We start from the raw sequence: 11,240 nt of genomic DNA, 5'->3' as shown, positions 1-11,240 counted from the left end.
AAAATGTCTTTACTGAAAGAGTGGTGAAATATTGGAATAGGCTGCCCAGGGAAGTGGTTGAGTCCCCATCCCTGGAGGTATTTAAAAGACGTGTAGATGAGGCGCTTAGGGACATGGTTTAGTGGACATGGTGGTGTTGGGACTCGATGATCTTAGAGGTCTTTTCCAACCTCTATGATTCTATCTGCGGGGCTTTGCAAGAGAGACGTGCTGTTGGGGTAAGCAAGACCGTATCTCTGGAGATACCGTGCTTCCTTACGGCTTTTGTATGCCCAGTGCACGTGCTGGAGAAGCTGGCCAGCCCTCCTTGCCCCCCATGGGGTCCTGGCTGTTGGAACCAGAACAGAGACATTTAGGCTTTGAATCGCTCACTGCATGTTTTTTCCCATACATATTACACAGTTTGGATCAAATTCTGGTCCTGACGCATCCAAAGAGCCCTGGTAGGAGTTTTGTTGCAGTGTGGGGGATGGTGAGATGAAGAGGACCGAATCCCGGGGAGCGGGGATTTCCCTGGGTGGCAGAAGCAGCGACACAGCTTGAGGGGACCCGCTTCGAGCCTGCCTAAAATGGACACTGTTTCTTGTGTTTCTGTAGGTTAGAAATCTCTGTTACATGGTGACGAGACGGGAGAAAATGAAACACACCATTTGTAAACTCCAGGAGCAGATCTTCCATCTCCAGATGAAGCTTATTGAGAAAGATCTTTATCCAGGTCAGTACCGCTTACCAGAGCTTGTTCTCGCAGACGCTGTCCCTGCCATCCTCTGAAGCCAAAGACTCGTGCCCACGCCTCAGCCCCCCACCCCAAGGAAGCCAGAGCTGCCCCCTCCCCTGCAGTGTTATTTAAGCATTAAGGTTCGTATGTTGACTCTTTGCACATCTCCGGTTTTGTTCAGAAACACACAATAAAGCCATACTCTGGGTGACCGGAGTGTCAGAGCTCCTTGTTTTCACAGATCCCTCTCGATCCTCCTCTCCACGGGAATCAGGCAGAAAGACCAAGCGTTTGGTTAGGTGGTGATGCTAAGGCAGCGTTTCAGCGACTTTCGTGGAGATGGAGCTGTTTGGGAAGAGATGGCAAATCCTGGGCACGGGGCTGCTGATGCTGGAGCTGATCCACGGCAGCTGGCTCCTTGGCACGGGTCAGCAGCCCTCACTTTGGACTCTTTGCAGATGCCTCTGGCTCTGTCAAGAATCGAAGGTTAAGCTGCCGGTGGGATGTCTGTTACTCCTAGAGACCAGCTCCTTTAGCTCTGCGCAGCTGCAATTCTCTGCTCCACATACCTATTAGTGGGGAACGTCACGCCTACTGCATGCAAAGCCTCTGGCTCCTTTTATTAAGGAACTGAAATAAAGTTGGTTTCCTTCTGTCCTATTTTTTTTCCTTTTGCACAAGCGGTGCCGGAGCCCACAGCTCCTGCTCCCTCCTCCTTTCCCTTCGGTGGCAGCGCAGACCAAACCCCATGGCTGCAGAACAGTTTTTCCAGCAGCAGCATCTGGTGCTTTGGCAGGCTCTTCTGATGGTTGTTGTGTTTGTGGCTTTGGAGTTGCGTTTGAAGCCATCACATGGTTGGGGTTTCTTCAGGAACTGGCTGGGCTGAGCTTTCCTTGACAAAAGTTTCCTTTGACTGAAGTTTTGGAGGCTGAGAAATGTGTACGTTGAGATGTTTGTGGCTCGGAGTCTGTGCAAATTCCTCTCGATGGCTAGAGGCAGGCGCCCGCACGGGGCAGGGGTGACCGGGACCCCAAGGCATGCTCCGGGGAAATGTGGGTCCTGTAAATCTCGGTCCCTGTGACGCAGATCAGTGATACTGTGTGTTGCTTTGTATGTCCTCGCTGAACCAGCAGTACGGGTCACCAGCCTGGGCACATGCAAAATGGTGTTCCCGGCTGTTCCCACCAACGGGAGACCCCGCGTTGCACATCCTGAGAGCCATTCCCTGGCACCCGGGGAATTTGTGCCGGGCGGTGCTCCCAGCAGCGATGCTGCTGGCTGGGGCGGCAAGGCGGGAGGTCCAGGATAAAAGACGAGCAACAAAGTGGGATCCTGATAGCAGATGGTGTGCGCTGTTGGTTCCGGGCTCTGCAGGAAAGGGGCAGGAATCGTCCGGGGAGCGCTAGGTTTTGGGGGAGATCACAGGGGACGTCGTGATGCTCTTTAGTTCAGCTGGTCGAACCTGGTTTAGGATTTGCAGCTCAGAAGGAGACAGGCGCAGGGTAGTTTGCCAGGAAGGCTTTCTGAGCTCACCTCCCTCGCAAACGGGGCGTTAGACGGCTGGAAATGCCCCTGGGGACATTCATTCCCCGAAATGCCTTGGGGAGTCCAACCTCCAGCGCGTGCCCACCCCTCTCTAATGCAGCGATGAGGTGGGAGTCGGCAGCTCCTCCTGGGGGGGGGCTGGGGCGGGTGAGCCGGGACCCTCCCCGGCAGGGTGGGGATGCCGGCTGGCGAGGGGGAGCTGTGTCGGGGCTCTGCCGCTCGCGTTTCGGGGCTGTCTGCACCGCCGAGTGCCAGCGCTGTGCAATTGCCCTTCCTGAAAACGTTACACGTGTAGTCGGGGGAAGAGCACGACTGCCATTACTGTGATGTTCGTTCTGCCTAAAGGTGAGTGATCAGAGACAAACCTGCGGTGAGAGGGTGACTCAGGCAGTGATTGGTGTGCAGGCTGTGGGATTGCTTCATACATTTTCATACAAATGCTCTTCTCTCCTGCCCCAAATGGTTCCCCCAAATGGTTGGCGTTCGCCAATTCGTTTTCTGCTCTGAACCGACTGAGCTGAGCTGCTCGACTCTCCTGGGATGGGCTTTTAGGTTGAGCCTGAGCAGGAGCTGCTGCCTCCGGCAGCTGGCTCCCGTGAGTCGCTGCTGCCAGGGAAAGGGCCTGGCTGCGGGAATTTGGTCCTGGGATCTCCAGGTGGTTTGGGCACCTAGGTCCTTCCCATGTCAAGGGGACATTAGGGACCCGAGTGCCTTTCGGCATTGGTGCGTAGGTTCTCCTGAGCTCAGGAGGAGTTCCCTTGCCGGGAGGCAGCATCAGGCCATAAGTTGCAATCCCAAATGTGGGAAGAGAGGATGGCCCAGTTATCCATGACAGTCATAGTCCAGGTAAGAGCACGGCATCGGTACATACCTCCTCCCCGATGCAGCACACAACCCTCATGCTGATCTCCAGGTCCTGCCCAACGGCAGGAGCAAGCGCTGGGGCCATCGGCAGCACGGCACGGAGGGGCAGTCGGTGTAAACGAGGTCAGAGAAGGGCTTAGCCTCCAACTGCCCTTCCTGCGGCAGCTACACGGCCGTGCCCGTGCCGCCCGTGCGTGGCAGCACGTAGCAGAGCTGCAGAAAGCGGTTTGGTGCTTATTTTCTGCTTCAGCTCCTAGCTGTCCCATCCCGGTCCATCCCGAACATGCACCATTATAGACCCCGATCCTACCAAGCGCTCCCAACACCCATGCGTTTGCTAAGTCTCCTTGATGCCAGTTGGTGATACTTAGAGCTAAAGATACTTGGCACCCCGTGGGTCCAAAGCTATGGATAAGTCACTGCTGCATTTCGCATCATTACGAAGCGGTAACTGGTTTGAAAGCGGGGAGACGGTTCTTGTAGCGTCCCCTCTGCACGGCTCCCGACCGGGCTGCTCTGCATGCCTGGGGTTTCTTGGAGAAAGGAATAAGTCTGCATTATTTTGCCTGGGTGAGGCCAGTTTTTAACTGCTGTTACGGTAGTCATCAACTGAAATCTGTTGGGGTTATTCCAAAGATGGTTTTGGCACAAAGGTTTTTTTGGAATGGCTCCCATGTAAAACTCAAAACTGGAGGGTTTATTTTTCCCGCTGACAAATGATCATTTGAGCAGGAGATTTTTAATAAAATCAGTGAGAACTGCCCGTGTAAAATGAACCCACCTCTCTCCCCTGTATTTTTCTTGCATGGAGTGGAAAGTAAACACTGTCTGGCTTTGAAACACGGCTACTATTTTGACAGGTTCCTCTTCAAAAAGTACTGCTCGGGTTTCTCTTTAGCCCCATTGTGCTGTCTAAACAAAGTTAGATTTTTATTTTGTAAGCGAAGTGAAAAATCTGTCTGCATTTCTCCAGTTATTTGGCAGGAACGTAGCAAATACCAATTTTGCTTTTGCTTTTCTTTCTTTCAGTGAGTCCTTTGGTCAGGAGGGGTTCCTGGCTTGGCAACCCCAGGACTGTAAATCCTCTGTTTATCCAGACTCAGGCAGGTGCAATGTGAATTCCCTCCCCTGCTCGCCCAGTACATTTCCACTGCTGCACCACGGGGAGAGCAGAGGTTATTCCCTCTGACCCATCCAGTCCGCAGCCTTTCTGCTGAGGCTGTTTGCAGGTCTGCTGCTGGCCGACACAATAAACCGATTCGTTTCTTAAAATCATTGCTCCGATAGCTGCACAGCTTGGGCAGGTTCAACCTGCGGGCCAGACTCTGAAAAACTGCATGTCTCACCTCCGTTTCCATCAGCCACCCACATTTTGGTTTAAGGGCAATATCCTTCCCCCTCTGAAAATTAATAGGAGTTTTAGCATGGACTTCTGTGGGAGAATGACCTAACAGAGTAAGTAAAAACTGTTGAAGTATTTTGCTTGGCAATACAAGTTGTACTTATTTATAGGGTGTTTGTCCTGTTTACCCAAGAGGAATAAATCCAGTAGAAGTTCAAAGCCATTTAGGAAATACTGATTTTTAGCTGAATGTCTACATAGCTAGGAGTTATATCCCTGGCTTTCCATAGGCAATGCTGGTCATCTGTCCTACTCCATTTACTTATGCTCAATACACTGCTTAAGTTCTATAGCTTTGGGTTTTTTTCACCCACCCCCCCCAGTATGAGTGTGAGCAGTTACTATCACCGAAAGGTCAAATCAAATCAAGGTCTGCTTCAAAAGGCTGCCGGTAGCATTGCTGTCAAACTGGCTTTGCAGCTGAATCCCTCCAGGAGATGCTCTTGTCAGTGATGGGGGTGCCACACCGCCGGGTTTGGAGGTCCCCATGTCTCCTGGAAGGTGTCTGAGCGGGGTTCGGGGTTACTCCCTTCTGCTGCTCCCGCAGGTCCTCACCCCAAAGCCCTGGTCCAGGAGGGCAACGTGGGTGGCTGCAGGGTCTCCAGCAAGTCCCCTGCCTTCAGTGGGACTGCTCATGCAGCCATACTAAGTTCACGTCCAAGGCCCAAACCTCTTTTTTATATAACCTACGGGATTCAGATTTTCTTAACCTATAGAGACCTTAGCCTACAGTTGGCCAAAAAGCAGCCGCTGTTCTCCCTTTGGCTTGGAGTTGTTTGCAGGTCTGGTCCAGGTCTCCACCGCAGGGGTGTGCCCCAGGGGAACTTGCTCACCGCAGCATCCCTGATGCCTCGTCTCACACGGAGTTTTCCTTTTTTTCTAAAAAATGCCAGAACAAACTGGGAAGAAGACAAAGGGTAAGAAAAGTGACCCGAGAAGGAAAGGAAGAGATGGTAGAAAAAATAGTCCCGAGAAGAAAGAGAAAAGGAAATCAGTCAACGAAACTGTATTGGGACAACTGGGTAAGTCTGATTTTATGGGCGCAGAGTTGACCCGTGCCGCTGGAGGCTCCCTGTTTCAGGGAGCAGGGTTAAGAGTCCCAGCCCCTGATCCCTCCTGCACGTACACGGTGGAGTTACACTCGGGGCTGTGGGAGCCTCTTCCATCTCTCCCTTGTGGGCATCAGCCTGAATTACCGAGGTCCTACGAGAGAGGCCACATCGGAGACATGGTCCCTGGCGGGGCAGGGGGTGTAAAATCCCTTCCCCCCCCCCCCCCCCCCCCAGCCCCAGGGCTTGCGCCCGGATTGGGAGAACGTGTTACAAAACCTGCGATGCGCTGCTGAAGAGTGATTTCGCTTTCCGGTGATAAAATCAGACTTACCCACCCTGCAGTAGGGCTAATCCCCCGGATCTTCTGTGCTGTGCACCGATGGTGAACACAGCACATGGGCCGTGCATTTTCATGGCATATACTGTCCAGGACCCTGCGGTCGCGCCGGTTGTGCCGGCGGTCCGGGAGCATCCACGAGGCAGGCACAAAGCGCGGCCGGTTTCTTGAATTTGCTCGGGGGATGAGGAGATGCAGGCTGGCTCTGCAGATGCTTCACCCACCTCCGGCTCTTCCCCGTCAGCTACAACCTACCGCCGCTCGGCAGCAGACGGAGCTTGGGGGGGGGAAGTAAAAAAACAGAACAAAAAGGACTTTTCTGACAAGATCCTTGACAACTGCATATGGTTTTTACACGGAATTGAGTTTTTGTTCGACTTCCTCCGGCGCTGTCACCTCCGCCAGCATGCGGGGCGGGAGGTGATGAGTTCACGTGTGCTCAGCTGCCCCATGGGTGCACAGGGGGTGCACAGGTCCCGTGGGGCTCTTGGACAGTCTGGGGGTGCTATAAAACCCTCATGGGGGTACAGAGAGTTTCTGTGGGAGGTCTGGGAGTCTGGGCCACCCTGCCTTGCTCTGCTTTGCCCATTGCTTGCCCAGACTCTGCTGCTTTCTGTTCATCTCAAAGCTGTTGGTTTTTAGGCAGGAGCCCCTTTGGAAACGGGGCTTTTGCGCTCATCCTGTCTCTGCGCTGTTCTCAGCTAAAGAAACTTTGGATTTTCTGGGGCAAATTCCATCAAATGATGGAGGGCTGGGGCGTCTCTGAGAAAAGCTGCACTTCTGCGAGCCGGGGAAACCAGGCAGCCGACCCAAAGCTTCACCGGGGTCTTGTAACCTCCTGGATTTTGTTAAGGGCTTGAAGCATCACTTGGGGCCGCAGTCATCAGAGAAGGGCTGAGGGAAGGCGAGCTTGGCAGTGCCCTTGCCAGCAAGACCTCAGGCTGTTTGGTGCCTGGGTACTACACGATGCCCTAAGCTCATCCCTACTCCTGCTTCCCCTCCCCTGCATTGGGCTGGTGTCAGGCCGGGGGCCTGTCTTCTCCAAAAGGACCGCGGTGACCTGCCAGGAGGTGCGGGACTGCCACCTTGACAGTGTCACCTCTGAGGGGGGGATCCGACCTGACCGACCTCCCCGGTGCTGCCCTTGAGCAGCCCCGGCATTGCGCAGGGTGTTTTGTTTGTCCCCCCCGTGGCGCGGGGTCACGGCCTGTATTGCTGCTCACAGCGAAGGGTGATGCAAAGCTGTCATCGAGACCAGCAAACATGGCGGACGTGAGTCACCCTGCTCGTGCCACTGCTCTTTCCCTCTTCTGTTGCTAGACTGACTGCTTTAAAAGGAAAGAAAGAAAAGCAAACCTAATTTTTCCTCCATCCGTAAAACCAGCTCTGATGTTGAGCCCATTGGTTTCTTTTCTGGGGATTAAAACTGCGTGTGCTTGTGCAGGTATGTGCCTTTCCAGTTGCTAATTAGACCCAGCCCAGCCCACAGCGCTCGCTCTTGCTCTCAGAGATAATTACTAGGAAGTTTTTCAGCTTTTTCCGTTCCAGCCTGTCATCTCTGCTTCTCTTCTTCAGCTTTCACACTTCTCAGATGTGTGCCTCCCGAGATGTTCTCGGATCTGCCTCCCGCCCTCCCTGCCTTTGCACGCAGATTTAGCACCGGTCCCATCACCCCACTGACCGCCTGACTCGGCTGGTGTCCGGGGTTTTGGCAGCGCGTGGTGGCCCGGTGGCAGCTGCTCCCTGGGGAACCTGTCACCCCTCACCTGGGCCCAAGTCCCGCTCTGGTAGCAGTCACCAAATTTTTAGGCTTACACCTGGATTTTTGTCTACTGCTTTTGCATGGGAATGTATTTTCTACCTGTGCTGGGGTGGGTTGGAGCTTGGCGTCTTTGCTGCAGAAAGATGCTCTGTTTAGATTCGGAGAGGTTCGCGGAGTGTTGGATGTGGGGGAGCACTCGGGTGGTTGTGCTGTGACCACAGTGGACCCCAAATTCAGCATTAGTGCTGGAGTAAACCCTCTTCTGTACCCTGGTGTGGTGCGTTACGGTTGACCTTCTGCGAGTTTCTCCGGTGCCGGGGAGTTTCGGTGAAGTCGGTGGCATTGTCGAAGGGCAGCGTGGCTGTTTCTGGCTCCTGAGGCAATCTTCCCCTTTTGCTTTTTTCCAGGCTTGTCAACTTCCTTCCCCATCGACGGGACCTTCTTCAACAGCTGGTTGGCGCAGTCGGTCCAGATCACCGCCGAGAACATGGCAATGAGCGAGTGGTCCCTCAACAACGCCCACCACGAGGACAGCACCCCTGGCCTCTCCGAGGAGCTCCTCCAGGACGAGGAGACCTTGCTGAGCTTCATGATGGACCATTCCCTCAGGTCCCCGTTCAAGCAGAGCGAGGCCACAAAGAAAGTGAAAAGCAAAACGAGAACGAACACTAAGAAAAAGCTGCCCAGGAGCAGCCCCCCCGCCGTGGGTGGGAGCCACCCGGAGAGCTCGGAGCCCTGGACTAACAACGCCAGCGACTTGTCGGATGACGCCGCCAAGCCCTTCGCTCCGGATTCCAGACCGAGCAAGTCGGAGAAAGGGGCGGCGAAGCTTCCCGCCGACCGCAAAGGGACGGGCGAGGCGAAAAAGGCAGCCAAGAAGGGCTCTCTCCCGAAAGCCGGTGAGCCTCACCCCCCGGCTGGGGCGAGGGGCTGCGTCAGCAAGGAGGAGGAGGAGGAGGAGACGCCACGCTGCGCTCAGCCGGAGCCCAGCCCCGCGGCCAAAGTGCCTGACTCCATAGGTAGCCCCAAAACCGTCATGCGGTTCAAATTACCAAAGGAGAGCCGAGGGACTCGGAGGTCGCAGCCCCCCAAGCCCGACGGCGCCGGCGGAGCTCCCTTGCGTCGTTTCGACGCCGAGACGGACGGCTACTTCTCCGATGCAGAGATGAGCGACTCGGACGGGGAGTCGCGGCGGCAGGGCGCAGCGGGGCCAGCTGGATGCGGCCGGCGAGGACATCGTCAGGATGAGCATCCTGGCATCCTAACTCCTCCCGACCGTGCCGGCTCGACGAGGCCTCAACCCAGTTACAACTGCCATGTCCAATTTCTGCCTGCTATCATAGCAAGGGGGATTTTTAATATGTGTATATAGTTGGAAATTCGGCACTGTTGTCTTTCTCTTCTCTATACGCCTGAGATACAGCTTCAGCTTCACCGACATCGATGACCGTGACAGTAGTGGTCCCTCCCCGGCTCCCTGCCAGACCCCACTTCCCGGGAACACGAGCTGGCGCCCGGCGGGACCGATGCCGAGGGTGCCGAGAGGGCGGAGGGTGCCGGTAGCTGTGCTTTCTGCAGGGATGACAGTTTAATTAATGGGCATTATTTAACGAGGGGCAGATTTCTGCCCAGGACGGTTGCCCCCAGAGCAGGGAGCGAGTGGAGAGTATGGTAGCGGCCAGCTGCGGGAGGGGAAATAACCCGCCTGTGTGCGCGTATACGAGGGAGCAAAATAAGCGATACTAAAATAAATAATGACTAAAGCACAAAAAGCTTGTTGGAGGAAAGCGCTTGGGGTGGAAGAGAGCAACGTTGCGTTTCTATTTTTAGAAAATAAAACCTCGGTCATTATTTTTCCCCTCACCTTTCCATCTGGTTGAGATCCGTCCAGGGACCAGGATGCAAAATTTCTCCCTGTCCCTGCCCCGTGGGTCGGCCCCGTTGAGGTCGTTAGAAAAACTGAAGTGATTTACTCAGGTGAATTGATCAGCTCTTAGCAAGCTGGAAAATGGAAATGTGGGGCAGGATGGAGGAGAAAAGCACCCTTTAAAAACACCGTGGGGAGTCGGGGTTGGTTTAACCCGGGAGGCTGAGCGAAGTTTTCCTGCCCGTGCTTCTCTCCGATGGCTGCCGTGGTCCCACCGTGCCGGGGCGGCACGTTTGAAATCCCCTTTGCACAACGAAACGCTTGGCCCCGAGGCCAAACGTACCGTCACCGAGGGGAAATGGAAACGCTTGCCTTCACCATTTTGTTTTCCTACTAAACGCTACAATGGAAATGGTGAATTATTCCTCCCCCACCTTTTTTTTTTTTTTTTTTTTTTTTTTTATTCCTTGAATCCTGGTTACAAGCTGTTGACTCGTTGTGGGAGGGTGATTCACAGAAGCTGACATTATAAATATTACAATAATTTAATGCATAAAATGTCCCCAATAAGCCTTAAATGTTGTTTAAAAGCCCATGTTACCTACAAGTCAGGCGAATTTCCATGTTTGCACTTAATTGCACCATTACTTCGGTTTTGGCTTCAAAGGTCACAGTTAAGTCGTGCTACGTGTTTTATTGGAGTGACCCCAGTGTGAGCTCAGGGAACAAAAAAAAAAAAAAAGGAATTCACTGAAACTTTTGTTGTTGTTGTTTTTTAAAAATAAAAAATGTTTTAAAAAAACTTAAAAAAAAAAAAATACCAAACCTGGGACACTTCTGCAACCGGTTAAACCCATCACTAAACAAAAAAACCTTGCAATTGTCAAACCAATCAGTCAAATAATTTTGTGGATGCCAAAGAATATTTTGACAGTCAAGCAGCACAGCCAGAAACCGGAAACTTGTCATTATGAAAAAATTGGAAGTTATTTAGCAACAAAGGACTAAAGACACACTCATAACACACTGCTGCGGCGTTAGGTTCCAAGCTTGCTCCGAGGGATGCTGCTGCTCCGAGACTGCATCCTGCCGTTTTGATTTCCGATGCTTTTTGCTCATTTCACTGTGAGCTTTCTTTTGAAACTCTGAGACTCCTTCAATTGATGTTTTAGAGTAGATCATCTTTATCAGCCTTCCAAAGTCCTTATTATTGATAAAATTGCAGCAAAGATAAGCGATGACAGCCTAGCTCATCCCAGGCATGGCGAGCGTCAGGGGCTTCAGGTCGGATGCCGAGCGCCTGCACCCAGCCCTGGCTAAGCCCAACACTAACCCGGCTGAGACTGACCGTGCCTGGGGAGGAATCTTCCTCAGATGGGAAAAAACGTTACGCGAGTTATTAGCAGGAAAAAAAAAACAAACCAACCAACCAACAGAAAATCGACAAAACGGGAACCACCTTTGTTATAAATTAGCATAATCCATTGAGGTTGGAAATGAAAATCTGCTCATTAATTAAGGCTCAGTATGTTCAGATAATGTTAAATACAGTAAATAGGACTTAGTTTATCTTATCAGGCTTGCTAGCTTTAGCTACAGTATCCTAGTATAAGAGTCATAACAATAATCAATATGCTGCCTTTTAATGAATCTTGCTTCCGTGTGCTTCACTCAATTATGGTTAAAAAAAAAA

General features: G+C 52.8%; 1 protein-coding gene across 1 annotated transcript in view; it reads left to right on the top strand.

The window, feature by feature from the left end:
• The window catches only part of JADE2 (jade family PHD finger 2), an 83,236-nt gene extending 72,272 nt beyond the window's left edge, over positions 1-10,964 (top strand). The window contains exons 13-15 of the mRNA XM_019473864.1: positions 598-715; positions 5,423-5,551; positions 8,088-10,964. Coding sequence (XP_019329409.1) covers positions 598-715; positions 5,423-5,551; positions 8,088-9,052 — 1,212 coding nt within the window. The 3' untranslated portion in view covers positions 9,053-10,964. The remainder of the gene's footprint in view (positions 1-597; positions 716-5,422; positions 5,552-8,087) is intronic.
• Positions 10,965-11,240: the final 276 nt, after the last annotated feature.

The sequence above is a fragment of the Aptenodytes forsteri genome, unplaced genomic scaffold (genome assembly GCF_000699145.1).
Source record: "Aptenodytes forsteri isolate BGI_AS27 unplaced genomic scaffold, ASM69914v1 Scaffold54, whole genome shotgun sequence".
Taxonomy (NCBI): Eukaryota; Metazoa; Chordata; class Aves; order Sphenisciformes; family Spheniscidae; genus Aptenodytes; species Aptenodytes forsteri.
This window is presented reverse-complemented; position numbering and strand designations above follow the sequence as displayed.